At 43.4% G+C, this 19,402-nt stretch overlaps 1 protein-coding gene across 1 annotated transcript; it reads right to left on the bottom strand.

Moving 5' to 3' along the window:
* Window positions 1-12: 12 nt before the first annotated feature.
* On the bottom strand, window positions 13-18,761 carry LOC308152414 (solute carrier family 4 member 11-like). The gene is made up of 20 exons (XM_080525393.1): window positions 18,642-18,761; window positions 14,048-14,098; window positions 12,947-13,057; window positions 12,530-12,573; window positions 11,915-12,134; window positions 11,327-11,408; window positions 11,045-11,168; window positions 10,184-10,390; window positions 9,214-9,298; window positions 8,833-8,958; window positions 6,789-6,902; window positions 5,791-5,923; window positions 4,140-4,213; window positions 3,417-3,690; window positions 3,075-3,181; window positions 2,543-2,708; window positions 2,102-2,275; window positions 1,566-1,761; window positions 964-1,133; window positions 13-648 (listed from the first exon to the last, which is right to left on the bottom strand). Exons 1-20 carry the CDS (start codon window positions 18,676-18,678, stop codon window positions 582-584), a joined length of 2,562 nt encoding a protein of 853 aa, XP_080381519.1. The 5' UTR covers window positions 18,679-18,761; the 3' UTR covers window positions 13-581.
* Window positions 18,762-19,402: the final 641 nt, after the last annotated feature.

The following is a 19,402-nucleotide window of genomic DNA, read 5'->3' as shown; positions in this document are numbered from 1 at the left end:
TTAACAGCTTGAATCAACATTGAGAATGCAGTGGATATACGAAAGCCTACTGTGAAACTTATATATTTCTTGTTTTTGATTTGTCTGTATGTGACTGTATATAGTATTGTTGTCTTTGAATGAATGTCTAAGTTGTTCCTTTGGATCATTTAGACAACCGCAATTTCAGTTTTACAAGTCTGTCTGCAGGTCTTGTGGCAAAAAAAAGCCTCTATTTTAAAAACAATAATATGAACTTCACATTAAGAAGGCTTTGTATATAATCCTTTACATATCAGTAAATCATTCGACACAATGAGAAGAGAAGTTGTTTAAGAATATGTTAAATATACATGTATAAGCAGCTAAACCTACATTGTGAATGTATGGTATTCAATTCAACAACAAGAGTTCTAACTGTGGGTGAAATGATGGTCTTATCCACTTGAGTCGATCACCCGCGGCAACCCGGTCACACTCGTGTAGTCCAATTGCCTTCACACCGCACGGGTGTGCTACATCACATCAACAAAGACAGTTTGGTTCCCTTGTCTTTTTAAGAATAGTATCTGTCCTCAGAGCAGCGCTCTATCTCCATCTCTCTACATGTGCTGCGCGTCCATGATGTCCAGATACTTCGCCTCAATGATTTTGGGAAGCACGATGTTTCTGAGGGGGAGAGATTCAGAGAGATCAATGACAATGTGCACTGAAAGACACATTTAAATTCAAACGGTCTTTGAATCAGGTTCTTATTTGGTCACCACTTGGTGGTGGAGTTTCCCCTAACCACTCCTAAAGTCCAACCTGTTAGCTGTAACACTGACCCATGATCAGCACCTAGGGGGCAACTTCACTCTGTTCTTTTAGCAACCACTAGGAGGATACTGCTGCCCTCTCTACCTCAAGCCCTGCCTCCGATTCAAACAAATGACCCAGTTTAGAGCACTCCTCTGCCCCCTGCTGGCTGGGAGTGTACTGTACCTGATAGGAATGAGCAGGATCATGAGCACAGGGAAGACCATCTTCATGTAGGGCAAAGGGTACATGCCAAAGGCACACAGGACGACCAGCTGAACCATCTGAAGCCCGGTGAAGAAATGTACCTTCCTCTGAGGCACTCTGCGAATGTAGTGGGTAGGAGGGTAGGATGTCTGGAGGGAGAGAGTGGAGATTGGTGTATTTTTAACATAAATGGACAGTCCGAAACACAAAGACACACACACCCAACCCCCCCCCCCCTTATTCCAAAGCGCTTCACAATGGTCTCTCATTCACCCATTCACACACCAATGGCCGGCAAGCTACCATGCAAGGCTCCGGCCCGCTCATTGGGAGCAATTTGGGGTTCAGTGTCTTGCCCAAGGACACGTCGACATGTGGCCAGCCGGGGTTTGAACCGCCGACCTGCTGCCCTTGCGATCATTAGACGCCAGCTCTACCTCCTGCACCACAGCCGCCCCCCACTGGATCCAACCTCCAAACACACTTTCAGTAGGACGCCAGTAGAGGACGGAGGAGAGTGTTCCTAACAACTGAAAAATAGCCTGAGATACATAATGTCCCTTTGTGTTCTCCGCTCTCACCTGTTCCTTGAAGAGAAGGAACATGCGGTCAGCCATCTGGTTGCCATCTATGGAGGTAACAGCGATGTAGAGGAAGAGACCGTAGAGGACGGGCTTAGGGATCCACTGGAGAGGGACAGGAAGCATGAACACTGACAGGCCAATCAGGATGTTAGCTACTAGAGAGGTGATCCGTGTCTCCTTCACACTAACTATGCTGCAGACGCACACAGAGACAACAAACGGCACATATTAGTCACTTTTAGGATCTTGCCTAAAAAGTGTGTTTTTAAAAAACTTTAAGAACTTCAACTTGTCCCAGGGTTTATTCACTGCCAGTGGTTAAAGAAGGCAGTTTCCCAGCCACAGATTAAACCTAGTCCTAGATGAAATCACATTTTCAATGGAAATTCTCCATTGGCGATGCTTTATTGTCTAAGACTAAAAGCTTAATCTAGGTCTAGGAAACACCACAACGGCTCCAGAAAGCTGCCCCTTTCTCATGAATCAATCAATCACCCAATCAATGAACTGCTAATCTATCTGCGGTCACTCACGTCTCACAGATGTGCCCTCCCTCCACGTGCTGCTCCACCTTAGCCAGCTGTCGCGCGTGGAGAGAGGAGTGTGGGAAGGCAGCGTGCATCCATGGCAACCCCAGACATGACATTAGGATGTTGATGAACCCAGTCAGCATCAGATCCCAGTGGAAGGTTGTTCCCTTTAACAACCTGAAGTAATCAACCGCACAGTCAGATACACAGGATTCAGATACACAGGATTCAGATACACAGGATTCAGATACACAGGATTCAGATACACAGGATTCAGATACACAGGATTCAGATACACAGGATTCAGATACACAGAGGAGTTTAGCATTACTTACAATTCATGTGGTAGGTACAGTATGTACAGTATGTGTGTGTATGAAAGAGTTGGTGAGTGAGTGAATGAAAAAAAATGGTTGAGTGGATAAATAAAGGAATGTCCAGTACTTGTTTTCTGGGACGTGTGTGAGCGATATGACGATGTTCTGGTCGATGAAGATGAGCAGGGCCAGAAGGAAGCCCAGGCCTACAGCGCTGAGGGTGGTCATGCCCGACAGCTTATCGAACGGTGCAAAGTTAAAGACAGGGCCATTGTGGAAGTTAAATACCGGAACTGTTGGGAAAAGAGGATAGACAGACATTGTAATGTCAGTGACCGTGATGAGATCGGTATGATTTAACTGAACCACTGAAAAACGTTCAAAGAATTTCAATAATTATTTTCGATAATGACATCCTATTTTGCTCAGTGGCAAGCTATATTATATTATATTTTTTGGTATTTAGCAGACACCTTTATCCAAAGCGACTTACAGCTAATCATAAGAAATAGTAATCGATGCCAAAACCATTGGCAGTTACAATGCTAAAAGAAGGAAGATATATGTATATATATATATTATTTTATTTTTTAAATTATAGTAGAGAAACCTTTCTTTAAGATAAGAGACATTCATCAACTATAAGAATGTGTACTCACGCTCTACGTCTAGGAACAGGTAAGACCCTATGAAGGAGCTCACCACGACGGCAATGGGTAAGGCACAGTCAGAGACAACCTCTCTCACTTTGGCATGGAGGAATGGACTGTGAGAAGGATGAAGAATGTGAGTGTATTCTGTATGGCAACCAAGAAGACAGATGAAAGTGAAAATATTCTCTTCACTTAGTTGCAGTACATCAGGGAATAGGCAAACAAACACAATAGCTCTAATATCATACTGAACTATGTCAGGTAGAAGCAAAAGCTGGCTGAAGTAATACTGTATACTTGGGACTGTTAGCTACTCTTTTCTCCATACTGTATGCGAGGCGAACCTACCTCCGCTTGATGAGGTAAAGTGCATAGCCCAGCCACAGGGTCCCCAGCATGAGCAGGAGACAGAGGATAGGCCTCTCCCTGGTGCACAGGACCAGAGACTCGGGCAGAAACACAGACACGTGCTCTACCACGGACCCCGGCCCCGTCCTGTTCACACCCCTGGGCTCTGTCCCGTTCTCAGCAGCTGCCTGCTCTAAAAGCTCCTTGATCTGCTGCAGCACCAGCGTGCTGTTGGTCGTCGCCAGGGTGGGTCCATGGTAGAAGTGATGGAAAACTAAAGAGAGAGAAAGAGAGAGACAGAGAGAAAGAGAGAGAGAAGAGAAGTGTGTGTGTGGGGGGGGGAGAGAAGAAGGTTAGAGCTGAAAAAACTGATGCCATATCCACCATATTCTCCACCACCCCTCCCTCCCCTCACAGCCTTGTGGTAAAACCTCTTCAGAAGAAGCATATGTAAACAGCAGCAGATGTGAGAGGCAACAGTATGTTAACATAATAAGGGTGTCAGTTTCCCGCCTCAGAGCCCCCGGGACCCGGGCTGATTGCATGGTGCGCTCGCACTCCATGATGGATACTCGTTAGACTGGTGCATTTACCCTGATAAAAGATAGACAGCCAGTTTACATTCCTCTATATTACACTGAGATGGTTCGCCGGCGGGGCGGAACGATTTCATTCAGAACACGTTGTAAATAAAATATCACGTAACCGCCGGAGTAGACTCACTTTTGACAGTGCCCTTCACCGCGTCACCCACGAAGGCGATTGAGATGAACAGCGCAATGATTTCTTCTGTCGAGCTGGCATGACAGGAAATAGGACAAACACAACACAAACAAAAAGCGATATCAGAACAGGGCAAAGACACAGACAAAGACACAACAAAGTCATCCAGGGCCAACTGTCTAATAGAGATTACGAAATTCGAAACAAAATGTTCATGGAAGAAAGTGGAAGTCTAAACACATGGGGATTTATCAGCGGCAGTCTCAATGGGTAGTGGTGGCAGAGTTCAATAAGTTCACTGTCGTGTTATTATTATTATTATTATTATTATTATTATTATTATTATTATTATTATTATTATATTCCTATATGTGTATGCATAATGGCAATAAACGTTATCTGAATCTGAATCTGAATCTGAATTATGGTCATTAATCATCAAGTGTCTGCATAATAATAATAATAATAATAATAATAATAATAATAGATTTTATTTAAAAGCATAGTGTAGTGTACTTCTTCTGTAATACCGGGTCTAGCCTGGTGTTAAGAGGCCTAAACCTCGGTCTTTCACTAGGTCTTTCACTCTGTGTGAACAGTAAAGCCCAGTTTACGCTCCTGTGTAAAATCGACGGCGTAGACTACGGCGTAGCTTGCGTAGGCCCGCGTAGCCTTGCGTAGCCTACGGAGAGGGTTGACGCGCTCCTCTCCAAAAATGTAAGTACGCGTCAGTTTCTACGCAACCGTAAGCTCTGTGATTGGTCCGTTTGGTAGCACATGATTCCGACAAGATTCCGACTCTCTCGTCGGCCAAAATGCGGAAGCCATGACAGAAATGTCATTTACTTTTTCTGTAATTACTTATTAATAAAGATTTGAAAAATAATGATAACCATCGTATTATCTTAGTTTAATGTAATTTCAATGCATTATAGAACTTTTATTTACAACAAGCATAACAAAAAAATGTTTGCTATTATGCCGCTTTGAGTAGAGCGCCCTATGGAAGCGTCAGGCACAGCCTTCCTATAAGGAGCGCGATTCACATTGCGGAGGCACCCTTTGCGGGTTAATAACTGTGGTTTACCGTGGGTTAGGATAACAATTCAAACGTGTCCGGATAGGGGAGAGGACAGGGAATCTGAAACCATTTGAATGGTGTCGATACCACACTCCTATCACGATCGACACAGCTAGGAGCGAATTCCCGGGAAGAACTTGTCTCTCCCCCCGCTGTCAACAGGAGTTTCATCCACCAGGAAGCGGTGGTGCGCGCAGCAGCGGGGGACGGACGGACCCGTCACTTACGGCCGAATATCTCCGTGTCACAATGGGTTAGAATTCCAAACTAAAATTCTCCATGACCAGAATAGCATGCTGAACACACTGAACTTTGAATGGAGTCTTAGTCATGTACCGTTAACGAGATAAGAGAATAAGAATAAGAAAAGCATATTTTTCTATGCCGCTATGAGTACACCGACCAACGCGAAGCGGTCCGCGTAGAACGTAGAACTAGAACGTAGAACTATAAACGTGGAGACCCCTTACGTAGGCTACGTAGGCTATGCGCGTAAATTCGCCGCAGAAGCTTAAATCGGCCTTGAGAGTTACAGGCCCACTGAGTTTAGGTGTCTGGTAGTCCACTGACCGTTTAAAGAGCTTCATGAAGAGACTGACATTGAATATTCCTCCCAGGATGAGGAACAAGCTGTTCCACAGACCGATGCAGGCGTAGAAGGCAGGGAAGTCCAGGTCATAGTCATCACAGATCCCTCTGATCACTGGTACACGTCAAACACACACAGCCACAACAGTTAGTACTCACATTGATTACATACATAAACCGTCTTAGTAACTTGTAAACTTAAAAATTAGACGTATTAAAATAAAAAATGTAAACTTAAAATTGTCAACTAGAATGTTGTATTTATGATGTGTGAGGGAATGTCACTTGGGCTGTGTTTACACTGCCAGGTAGAAGAAACACAATTCAAATGCTCACATGTGGCACAGATCTGATATGTAACACAGTAAAAAAGCACATTTAATCTGATATTCTCAGATCCGATTCAGGCCTCAATCTCATACTGGCCTCAATCAGATACTAATCGGATATGTGTCATTTCGACTGCAAACTAACTAGGCAGGTCACATATAACGCTCAATTCCGATTTGCACGTCATTGGAAAAACGACGGTCTTCGCATTTTGATGACGTTTGACGTGAGTTTCAACAATGAAGTGCTCTTTCTTCTCCGCCTTCAAATGTGCACAATATTTTGTGCAATTTTTTATACTTCGGAAAGCAATGGCTTTATATTATAATATATATAAAAGGGATTATCATTTCTGTCTAATTTGCGTCCATTGCAAGTGCCGGCTGTCTGTTTACTTTCGTTTTTCAGTAACCAAACCCTCATTTACGCATGCGGGACGTTTCAAGTGTTACGAGTGTAAGCACAGGTATCGGATATGGGTCATTTTAATGTAAGCAGGCGTTCAAAAAAATCTGATAAAGGCACTAAATCAGAACTAGGCATTACAACCTGCGGTGTAAATGCAGCCTAATACAAGCACCAAGTGGTATGTGATGAAGGTGTGATGTGGTGTACATACCCCTGATGAAGGTGTGATGTGGTGTACATACCGCTGATGAAGATGGCCAGAGGTGCTGTGGTCAATGGGATGACCAGGGGAGAGCCTGCAAACAGAGAGTAGATGACTCCTCCGATGCTCTGACCCACGATGGTCTTCTGCACATCTATCAGGAGGAGAACATCGTGTTAGAGTGTATAAATGTCTCGTTCTAAATCATTTGGTAAATGGACTGCACTTACATAGCACCTTCTTCCATAGCACTTTACAAGGGCCTCTCATTCACACACACACAGGAGTTCAGTGTCTTGCCCAAGGACACCTTGACATGTTGACTGGAGGAGCCGGGGGTCGAACCGCCAACCTTGCAATCATTTGACGGCAGTCATCAATATTTAGACATAGTAGTTGATGGTAGAAGTAGTCCATGAACTTCTTCTGATTCAGTCACTGCGAGAGACTGTTTATTCGTGACACGGTCTGATCAATTGGTCCGCAAGTCGGCATCCGATTTAATGTTTGGACTTTTCTTTCGAAAAATGATTTTTTTTCCGCGTGCACGCGCGCTCAAAACAACGACCTAATTTCAACCAAAACTAGAGGGAGGATGGCAAAAAAAAATATATATATACAGAATATAAACTTGTGATACCGGTTTCCATCCATCAGCTCTGAAGGTTTACGTTACTCACGGATCCAATGTCCTTCCAAACGAGCAGTCTTGGCTCCGTCTCAAACACAACAGGAAAAGTATGTCCAACTTGGCGAAAGTTTCCGAGTATTTCCAACTTGCGCGAGTTCTTCAACTTGCGACAGTTTTTCAACTAGATGTGATCTTGATAGACATGATCTATCAAAATTATCAAATTAGCCATCGTCCTGGCATGATTGGGTGTTGGTTTCAACGCACCTGTTGTTTGTCCTTCCTCCGTTTGCAACAAGAAACTGGACCTTTTCATGAATTAAAGTGGTCTTAAAATCCAAAGTCCAAATAAAAGTAACAAACGAAAGTAATATGTTGGTGTACATACCACAGCGCACAGTAGCTGCTGCTTGTTCTCCCGCTGTAGTTGTAGCTGGTGGTGGTGGTACCCCGCCATAAACGTTGTTAGCTGATCCACCAACTAGCTCCTTTGCTCCTGCCAGCCATGCAGTTTCGGATCGCTCATAGCCACTGCTAGCTTCAGCAATGTTTGAAGTGTCTGGGACATCTTTTTTCTTGAAAAATCCATCCATCTGTCGCTGTTTTCGTTAAATTTTTCAAAGTTATTTAACGTGATATCTTATTTGTGCACCTAGCTAGCTCGATCAGCTTTTTGTATCTTTTAGATGGTACTACCGGTGACTTTTAGCCCGTTATTTGCGAGGAGAAAACACAGGCGCCCGAGCATTTCGGCAGGTAAGACTGCTGAGCAGGGATGGTTGAGTCTGCACGGTTCTCATGCCGGTTCACATTTAGACCAATCAGGAGTAGCCCTTGTGTCACGTCGTCAACTGAATGTTTAATGTCATTAATCTGATTTTGGATCAGCGGTTAGAGAGAGATGGGCGTGGATTTAGGTGCACTTTTAGTCAACATCCATTATAGCGCTGATCTAGGATCAGATATATTTTAATCAGCTAAAATGTTCAGAGGTGGATTATTATTTTTATTTTTTTAGTGGACTGAATCAATTAGTGGCGGAGGAAATTCATTCGTGGCGGCCCGCCACCAATAAATGCATATAGAGGAAACACTGGCGTTGTTGAGAATCAATGACACATCGCTAGTCAACTAACACAGATTGTTTTGTGAGCCTGCTAACAATGTAAAGTAGTGTTATAGTTAACTAGGTAGCAGTGGGTTCAGTAACTCACCCAATCCATTGCATTGCAGTATTTTGGCTTGACTAGTGAGTTTGTCTTGTGATTTTCAACAACGTTGACATTTATTTCCGTGTTTCAAAATAACAGTCGGAACATTTTGATTGGTTGCCGACTTGCGGCCCAAATGACCAGACCGTGTCACATTTACATTTGCCAGCAATTTGAGTGACTGAGACACAGAAAACAAAGCTTTGGACTGAGACACTTGGACAGACATCCTGAGGTCGTACCTATCTCTCCCCGCGTGCTCTCGTCATTCAAAGAGCCAAAGGCGATGGCCGGGAGTAGAATGGCGATGTACAGGAAGATGGCGGTGGTGGTGTACTTCAGCAGTGAGCGGTCTTTCCCTGTGATACCTGTATGGACCAATCACAGAGCTGCTTACCATGTCTACCAGCTGTAACTACAGGCACAACATCACATACTGTATAACATACCAAATGTATGTTGTATGTAGCTGCGGTAATGATAGCGGAAGGTGAAAGTTACAGCTTTTTTCACGTATAGGCTACCATGTGGGAAATATTTCGATTATAAAAAACTGGGTAAGAAATCAATCTACCATGGGAAAATGTTCGCAGTGCTAAAACTAGCGTTGTCACTGAACCTACCGTCTGTGAAGTCTGAGGGGTAGAGAGGGAGTCTGCGACTGAGGTCCTCATAAATCCCTCGACCAGCTTTCAAGAAATCTATAAACTGAAACAGAAACAGTCCAGTCACCGTGTCAGCCAGAGGAAAGGACACTGTAAGATGTGGTGGGATATACACAGGTTCACCTGAGATCTGTGAGGGTCTTACGGTCATATGAGGGCCCTAAGCCATTCAGCCATGAGCACCGTAGTCTTGAGTCTCTGTGACCCTGATCTTTGTGTGTTGGTTGGCGGTTCACACATACTTGGTACCTAAACAATAGGAGAGCTTTTCTTTCCCTGGGGAAGCTTTCCAGTGTTCCGTCTCCCCTCCCTGAGCACTGGCGTTCCTCTGATTTAAGGACTCGACATAATGAAATACTTTATCATTACAAGGGCCTTCATTGCATTTGGCTGCCAGGGAACTGCAGCGATATTGGCAGACATTTCAATCTGCTGTCCAGCTGCTTACCATTCCCGAAGACTGGGTGGTAAAGTGTGGAACAGGATAACATAATCTGACTGAAGGATCACTACTAAAAGGAGGACCTCTTTATATGCCTGAGTGAAGGGAAATCTGAGGGTGGTCACTCCACATGTGGGGAAACCTCATAAGACAAACCTCAAAAATACACACTGTGTTTTATCATGCCGCCTGGTTTAACAAGCAGGTATTTTAAACTGAATAGTGTTAAAGGGAAAGCTCACTCCAAAAATCGTATTGCTGTGAAAAACAACATACTGTAGGCTACCTTCACTCCAATACCCTATCTAACTATCTCGGTTATTTGCCAACTTACACAACAACATATTTCAATATAGCTGCAACACCCCAGCCTTGTTAGCTCGCTCCCTAATGTTTAGTATAACACTCTAGCCCTGTTAGCTCCCTCCCTAATGTTCAGTATAACACTCTAGCCGTGCATGCTAGCAGCAAGTCCTGTGGTAAGACCTTGAGTGGTTTGTTGCTGTGTGGGTCTGTCTCCTCCTCTTCTATTGCTGGTTTCTCGCTGGCTGTGGAGAGCTGCTGCCTCTGGTACACCAGCTCCTGTTTAAACTCCTCCTGGGTCTTGGTCTCCAGAAGCTTCTGTCTGAATGAGATGTCTGAGAACATGGTGGCGAACGTGCGGCCCAGCTCGATGGCTGTCTTGGTGCTTTTCTGAGAGATGGAGAGATGTTGGGCATAAGCAATAGTTCATGAATCAGAAGATACTCCATCAGCAGATTGTGATTGTGTTGCGTTGCACATTTCCAAGGCAATTTGTCCCCCACAACTTGTCACTAGACCAATTGTCTCACTTATGTCTTGTAACTATTGTCACTTTATTGACATATCTTTCCTTATTGCCTTTCCTTATTGTTGTTGTGCTGCAATGTCAAGGAACTGAAACCTACGAATTTTACACTTTTACACTCTCTTACACTTGTGTAATGTGACGTAACAATAAAACTTGAAAATTGAAACAATGTTGAGTACTGCCAGTACAACATGTGTATTATTATCGGATGAATGGTATTACCTAGATCGGGATGACAAATGATGACACTATTGCTACTTGCACAGAACTTTATGTTTAGCACTTTTAGCCCTTATGTCCTGTGTCTTTTATTGTCACTATTGTCTCTTTCTTTTCTGGCACAATGTACAGTGTTGAGTGTCTAGTCCCATTTCATTTCACTGCATGTTTTACTTTGTATTTCTGTGCATGTGACAAATAAAGTACCCTTGAACCCTTGAACCCTTGATTATTGGTTTCTAGCTGTGAGACAGAAAGAGCGAGTTGTATAGTCGCTTGTCAGAGTGGAGGATTACCGTTCTGGGTGGGGCTAGGATGAGGATGACGTAGCGCGCCTCACAACAGTTGACCCCCCAGTTCTGTGGCCTCTCTAGACGGGCGATGCACACTTGGCGCCTCTGAAGGCTCTTCACGTTGGAGCTGAACAGACAGAGCAAGACCGTTATACACTTTCTGCAACTTTCCTTATTGAAACACAGGATATTTAAGTATTATATATAAGTACATGGTGTTATCACATGGTATTAAGGCTATAACTTGGTAATAATGAGCTATGACAGGTAAGCAGTTCTACTCACAGGACACAGAGCCAGGACTGCTGGTAGCGGATTCCAGTGGCAGTAGCAGTCACGCCCTGGATGGTCTCTGATAGTAGATGCACTGTGGTACAGGAGAGCAAACGGAGGCAAGGAATGTAATGAGCGATATTCCTACAACACATCTTCAAACCTGTCAAGAGGTCTCCAACGCATTATATTATCATTCAAATGGGCATTACCGCTTATAGCAGCAAGAGAAGGGTATAGCATATAGCGTAGAAATGGGGTCCGCTTTATCTGTCAGCCTATAGTAGGCCTAAAATCATCCTGGCCCGAAGCATTGCAGAGATAATGGACCGAATGGTAAATGGACTGATATAGCACCTTATTCCAAAGCGCTTTACTTGAATGGCCTCTCTTTCACCCATTCAGACACACATTCACACACCAATGGCGGCAAGCTACCATGCAAGGCGCCGGCCCGCTCATTGGGAACAATGGACATCTCCACAGCCGGGGTTTTCGAACTGCCGATCTGCCGACCTTGCGATCATTAGACGCCGGCTCTACCTCCCCGGCGCCACAGCCGCCCCCAAGAGATAACCTCCTTTGTTCCTTGATGCTCACCGTTGACCTCCTTTCCTCCTGCGTCTGTGAACAGAGAGGTCATGACCTCCTCTGGATCGCAGCTCCCTCGGCCGTCCTCCACCATATGAGTCAGCATGCGCCTCAGAACCTCGTCCAGCGTGGCCGCCGTCTCGTCCAATAGGATGCTGGCCTGAGCCAGGAAGCCGTCCAGGTCTCTGTGGGCGCGCACTTCCTCCTGGAAGTTCATCTGCTTCACATACTGACAGATGCAGGGTCAGGGGGAGACAGTGTTATGAATATTGATGATGAATATTGGTTAATGTTTTTTTTTTTTTATGTTTTGTATTCTGCAATGTATTCTTCATTTTCATTGTAAATTGTTATATGTTGTATTTATGTCTGCAACCCTGTTAATTGTGCTGCTGCCTGTCTTGGCCAGGACACGCTTGTAAAAGAGATTTTTAAATCTCATTTCAGGTCAAATAAAGGTTCAATAAATGAAATAAATATGTCATGCATGGTTAATGGTAACTTCAGTCATGTGCATCTCAAGTTCAAATGCTTATTGGATAATGAAAAAGAGAATCTGTGAGCCATGGATGGTGCTTTGAAATGTTTACACTAGACAGACAGACAGACAGACAGACATCTTACTTTTCTTGATGTGTTCAAAAGCCCAAACCCAGAGCTGTCAGGATCTACAGAAGAAAGATTTTGAGCTCAGTATCGCTTCATCTCACAATAGAACTACTGTGTGTATATACCGGTATATAATATACTTTTTTTTTCTGAGATGTTTTCATCTTTGTCCAAATTCCGCCAGCACATTTCTCCATTGTACCCTATAGTTATAAATAGTCAGTTCTGAATGCCAGTTTGAATAGCAGAAGGACACACAAAGATAGACTGTGTGTCCCTGAACCATGCATCCCTGAATCAGGACGTGAGAGGGAGTCTTGGCACACGCTATTCCCTGATTATGGCAAGTCATAACATGGGTACTACACACAGGCAAGCGCACACACACAATACACACACGCACAAACGGAACACACACACACACACACAGACCTGAGATCCCCGTCTGGACCTGATTGTTGTCGTAGATGTGGTCCCTGTTGTTGGTGGGAGAGTCTGGAGGCCCTGCTTTGCCCTCTGCACACTCCTCCCCCTCCCGCAGCTCTGAATACCCAACAGCACAGCAATGGTTAAAGGTCACAATGACATCATCTCACTTTGTAAATCCAGAGCATACTGTACTGTACCTGTCCCATACCATTCCGATCCAATATGACCATACCGTTTTTTGTATCCCCTGCTTAGTTTTTTCTCTCTGAATTGCCTATTTTATACAGCTCAGAGGCAGAGGTACATATGAACTAACAACCTTGCCACTCAAAAGTTAACCCCCAGGAAGATTCTTAACACTGACCAAACAGATGCAGCACCTACAATATGGATTGATCCAGTCAGGGAGAAACCCTCCAGGTTTAGGTTTTTTTTCAAGGTTGAGGTGCTACACCTGGTTCAACAATATTTATGGTATGAGACTATTCACCTGCTCTCCCACCACTTTACCATCTGTTGGAGAACACATTGCACCAGAACACTGAGGTCTTAAAAATAAAATAAACCCCCTCCAACTGGACAAGATGCAATATAACAATAGTGGCACCTCATAAATTCCTTCATTGTATAGAACAGAAATATGGCTTGTGCATTGCATGTTTTATGAGGGGAAAAAGAGAGAGGGGGGGAATCAAGACTGCATCCATAAACAACATTTTTGCTCGATCTCGTAATTAGCTTTTTCTGATCTACAGCTTTGCAATGATGTAGTATGAATATCGCTTTACTGCATCAGTTCATCAGTCACCTACCTTGTTATTTACCCGTTCATTTACTCTTCATTACAACAGCCCGACTGTGTTCATTGGCTCATGAAATGAAGCATTAGGATAAATAACCACCGCAATCAGGGTGTATTAGCTTTGCAGAGTGAACTAGTATATCTCTCTATCATAGAGCAAAGCAGATACTGATTCTAATGTTCTAAGTTAAAGTGATAGTTCCAAGTTTAGGTTTGTGTGGAAAAGTCTTATGCATTTTCTATGTTTCTTTTACATACTGCTGTGCAAAGGGGATCATTGACAATGAAATGTAAATACCCACCCATCTCTTGGAAAACATATCCATTCTTCGACCTCCCGCCGGACGGAGCCTCTGTGGGAGAACAGGGAAAGATGGGAGATTTAAAATGAGAAAATCAGAGAATGTTGTGATACAGCTTATGTACTCCTAGGCAACTCATGGAGCTTAAATGGAAATTTTCTTTCCCAATGACTTGGTAGGCCCTTGAGTCCAAGAGTCATGTTTCATTCTTTGTAAACATGGTATAGCTTTGTAATTCATAAAAAAAACACAATATGAATGAATGAATGAATGAATGAATGAATGAATGAATGAATGGACTTTATTGTCATTGCTACAGTACAGGTACCAAACAACGAAATTAAGGAGGGGTGACTCCCCTGGTGTTAGGAAAGGGAGAAAAAAAAAACTTTTAGAAGAAAAAAAATCACAAGAAGGGAATGAGCTGGTTTACATAAATAAAGGCAATATAGTTATGAAGAAATACTCTGTGGTTTCTTCATGGGATTCCCTGGTTCCAGGGAAGAGTGGGAGCTGGCAGGCCACAGTGTGGTGTAATAGTGTGGCGAATATATGTAGGTCTGTGAAACTGGATCAGTAGGAAGCCTGACAGCACTAAATGGATTTTTTTATTTATTATTTTTGTAGATTAAAGAGCACAAGAAAAAAGAAACACATGACCTGAGATGATGTCCTACTGTGGTTCATGTTGCTTACGTGCGTCAGGTCGGTGCGTGCAAATGTGTGTGTGTGTGTGTGTGTGTGTGTGTGTGTGGTGTGTGTGTGTGATGTGTGTGTGTGTGTGTGTGTGTGTGTGTGTGTGTGATGTGTGTGTGTGTGATGTGTGTGTGTGTGATGTGTGTGTGTGCGTGTGCGTGTGATGTATGTGATGTGTGTGCGTGTGATGTGTGTGTGTGTGTGTGTGTGTGTGTGTGTGTGTGTGTGTGTGTGTGTGCTCTGTGTTTTATCTCAAAGCGGTTCCCATGGTTCTCCACTTCACATGGTCTTACCTCCACGGCGGGGGGCCTCCTGATGGGTAACTGGGTTTCTACGTGTCAGAAGATTGACAGGTCCTATTCTACTTCACTCCAGTCTCTACTGTGTGTCATCATCTTGGGGAGGTTAGAATGTCTGAACAACAATGAACCAAATTCCTTCTCAATTCAGGAAGTGTTTTAGTGTTTATTTACAGAATGAAAAGAACACACCGTACAGTATACCTAGATGCTCAGATTTGTTAAATGTTTTTTGAAAAGTCATTGAAAACGAATGGCTCTTTTTCAATTCTCTCCCGGAATTGATGGAATTTAAAAAGGCATTCACCGCAACCCGCTATAAACCTAAAGAGCTACGGAAACATTCTGCTTGCAGTTATCACAACGTAATAATCCCCTTTAGTGGTCTCTCATCACCACTATTTAAGTAAATCCTACCAATTAAGTCTAGAGTAGCTGCCTCTCTATTCGACAGCATCCATCCTGCCCAGGTTTTCTCCTCTCTGCTTATGCCTGTGGATTTCCTGTTTGTAGGCTCGCTGACTTCCTCCTGCTGACGAGGCTGTCTTGTGGTGATGACAGGGCTATAGCTGCAAGTCAAGGCCCAGGCCCTCCTGAAGAGGCTTGGCTACTTAGACACGGAAACCCAGATACCAAAATAGTGTGCTTTCTGGCCTACTGGTCTTGTTGGCACAAGTAGGCAAAGCTTAATGTATTAAGAAATCAGAGGATGTGATTCAAACGTATGAATCACCCTCACTCTCAAAGTGAAAATCAAAGTGACGTGACTAGCACTCCCTAAGACAGAATCTGGATGCTCGCTATCGAAGTGTAAATAGTATAGTCTAACCATAGAATGACAGCTGCTTAGCGAATGTTTGTGGTTTGGAAAGTCATCACCCCCCCATACCTACGGCATCATTTGGCTAAGATACACTATCATTGTTTGAGAAAAATTACATCAGCCGGAGGTAAATGTCCTTGAGGGTTTAGAAACAGAAGAGTCTTTTGAAACAGGACATCAAGTTTCAACACTTGGAACTGTTGTGAAATAATTTTTTCAGTTTGAACAGAATATTTTCAATACACGGGCAATTTCTCACGGTCCATGAGAAATTGAAAAAGCAGGTGAGGGGGGGCCTTTTAGTGTAATCTGACAGAGCTCACTTACTGTGCTACAACCTCTGGACTGGTAATAACACAGCCATACACACCAATGCAAAGTCAATTCATCAGCTAAGAATTAAAGTGAGTGATAAAGCTGCAGCAAATGTAGCTAGCTGATCATGTTAGGCCTGTTTGTGAGCAGTGGAATAACATAACATGAAAGGGTTAGGCTATGTAAGTGCAAATTATTCAATAATGGCAGCCTGTTTCGTTTCAAGATGTATAAGAAAAGATATTTAATATTCTTCTGCAGAAGGAGGAAGTTTACAGGTTCGTCAGACGCATCTGAACGATTCAAAGTTCCTCCCAAAGGTCTCGATCATTCATGTAATCTCAGCATTTATACAATCAGGTTTCCACAGGTAAGGGGTCCGCCCTCGGGTGAGGTTTAGACCAATCATTTACAAGGGGTGGGGATCTGAACATTGAGGAAGATGATGGGGATGAAGGTTAGGGGGGAATCTGACCCTCCCTTCCTCACAGCACAACAAAAGCGAGGAGTGGTGACTACAGAGTGAATAATGCCGGGCAATCACTCTGGTGTGGCTCAGCATTGTTCTGAGTTTCCATGTAAATGTATGGCACAGGTTTCATTGTGATCATTTAAATGTGTCTGTTGTCTAGCCAACGTCAAGCTTCAAGTAGAGAAACTGGTTCTATTGTGTGACAACAGGAAATCATCTTCTACAGCCCGCTGCAGACATTCAACCCAAGATGATGGAGTTTGAATCTTAAATGTAGCTTATTACATATAATAATTTTCTCTCACAGCTACCTCTCACTGACATCCATTCTGTTAGGCACAAAAGGATAATCTTCTAGAGTTACGGAGACTAATTATGCTCCATTCTAAGTGGATTAAATACAACTCTGCCATCTCTTAAGCCTGAACATGGTGGTTCAAAATAAAGCCGCAGGGAATATAGATATTTCTTAAATAAAGACATCGTATGTATGAGAAATATGGTATTAATGAATAATTCTGTATTACATGTCATAACAATTGTATTATCAAGTAAGTCTCAATGCAATTCTATCCCAGACCCAATAAAAGAGGGTGGAAAATCATGCCAGATTAAAAACACAAGGCATTTTTCTGTTGGATAATCTTCTTAATCTCTAGTCTGGCCTGGGAAAATGTAACACGGCCATGTTAACCCATTACAAACACTTGATAGCCAACACTGGACAGAGATGGTGGCACATGCCCCCCATGACAACTGCAGTGATTGGCAGGACTACCCGTGCCATACCTCCAGTACTTGTTATTAGAAGGCTGTGCTATTCATACCTGACCTACTGCCCTCATGTGACTTCGGTAGGTTGCTGGCAAGGTAGGGACTCAGTGTCCACGTTAGCAGTGTATGGTGACTAGTCGGTTAAATAACGTGTAGTTCTATTGTTCTATTGCTATTTTTGCCATCGTCTTTTAAATTACTTTTGCTTATATATTGTTGTTGTTTTTTATGTCCTATACACCAACCTCACCAAGTAAATCTCCAGCATGTGCAAATGTACTTGGCAATAAAAAGAATACTGATTCTGAGTTGGTATGGTGAATAAGGACAGTTGTGAGGGTACCTGAGAGTTTGGGAGTGACCTTAGCCAAGTCCTGTCAGAGCCGACATGGCCTACAGCAGAGGCGCATCTCATGGCCTCCAGACAATAGACACATGAGACATTTAGTCAGGTTTGACAAAATGTTCGCCACTGAATATATATGTAGCTGATAGCACGAAAGGATGGTCTCCAAATGAACCATCTCAGAACCCAGAATCTCTTCTACATGAGAGTGTGTGTGTGACAGTGACACATGAGACTAAATGAAGAACCGGGAGCCATGTCAGATGATGGTGTTCAACCATGGGCAACCAGATAGGATAAAGCTACGTGTGGCAGAACACTCAATACATAATTGCTGTCTACAGCAGCTGTACTGCCCATGCAAGGGCACATGTCCTATTTACTGCCCTACTGTAAATATTGACCCACACCATTCTGCATTTGAACTTCCCAACCTTCCTGGCAATAAAAGACATCTCATTCAGAATTAATGGTTTTAATATCAAGATACTGAAAGAAAAAGAGAGAGGTAGAGGTAGAGAGAGAAAGAAACATACTGTAGATCTAATAATGTCACTAAAAAGTGTATTAAGACAAGTAGATAGTCCCACCACTCATAATGAGATATACAACTGGACACAAAGAAAAGGAACATCAGAGTACAACACATTGAATAAAAACCTTCAGAAATGTTTAAAAAATAAGATTACAGCATGCGAAGCCCTTATTCATCATAACAAACTATATTTCCCCTCCGGTTTCCTCTACCGGAAAGTCAGAGCACATGTGGCACTAGCTTGCACATGTTTGGCACCAGGCATCTCAGGTTGCACTGGAGACGGAACCCCCCTCTAGTCTACACACACTCCCTTTCACCCTGGAACACTTACCAGATGGCACAAAATGGAGGACTTTTTTGTCTTCCATATTTCCCAGGTTTTCAGGTGTGATGCCCTCCTAGGTCAACCCATCATCCTGTAGAGCTCTTGTGGGATAACCTCAACTCTGCTACCTACCTACTGTAGCCACTGTCCTCACTTGAGTTCATTCAGTCAGAGATCCCCTCCCAGTGCCTCCACACCCAGCACATGGGCCTGGGGGAGGGGGAGGGAGGGAGAAAAGGAGGGAAGTAAAGACAGGGGAGGAGGGGAGGCTGGCTGCTGCTGGGTCCTTGTGCCTATCCTTCAGGAAGTGTACTGTAAGTTACTGTAAGTGTCAGTATGTTAGAGTATGCCTGCCTAGTTGATTTAAGATATACATGTTCTGTTATCTTTATTGACTTTGTTTCATCAGCAGTCTACCCTCACCCTGTGAATGCATGTTGTATGAATTACAGTAGACCAGTAAACACTATGGGCAGAAATGTTCTTGCATTTTCAAGTGTGTGTTCAAGTGTGTGGTGTGTGGTGTGTGGTGCAGAATTCACTGCAAGAACATTTCTGCCCATAGTGTTTACTGGTCTACTGTCATTCAAACAACATGCATTCACAGGGTGAGGGTAGACAACTGATTAAACAAAGTCAATAAAGATAACAGAAAATGTAAGAACATCGCATTTACAGGGAAACATTGCTATTCTCCATATTAGTTGAGATATTTTCTGGAAGTTCTGTATCCTTCTTTTTCAATCACTGTCTTCCATTTTTCACCT

This window comes from Nansenia antarctica (assembly GCF_963989245.1).
Source record: "Nansenia antarctica genome assembly, chromosome: 3".
NCBI classification, from domain to species: Eukaryota; Metazoa; Chordata; class Actinopteri; order Argentiniformes; family Microstomatidae; genus Nansenia; species Nansenia antarctica.
This window is presented reverse-complemented; position numbering and strand designations above follow the sequence as displayed.

Coding starts and splice junctions, on each gene's coding strand:
- LOC308152414 (XM_080525393.1), bottom strand. CDS start 18,678: ATGGAAGACAAAAAAGTCCTCCATTTTGTGCCATCTG. Junction 6,903..8,832: donor GAGCACGCGGGGAGAGATAG/GTACGACCTCAG, acceptor TCCTCCTGATAG/ATGTGCAGAAGACCATCGTG. Junction 2,276..2,542: donor ACACACGTCCCAGAAAACAA/GTACTGGACATT, acceptor TGATTACTTCAG/GTTGTTAAAGGGAACAACCT.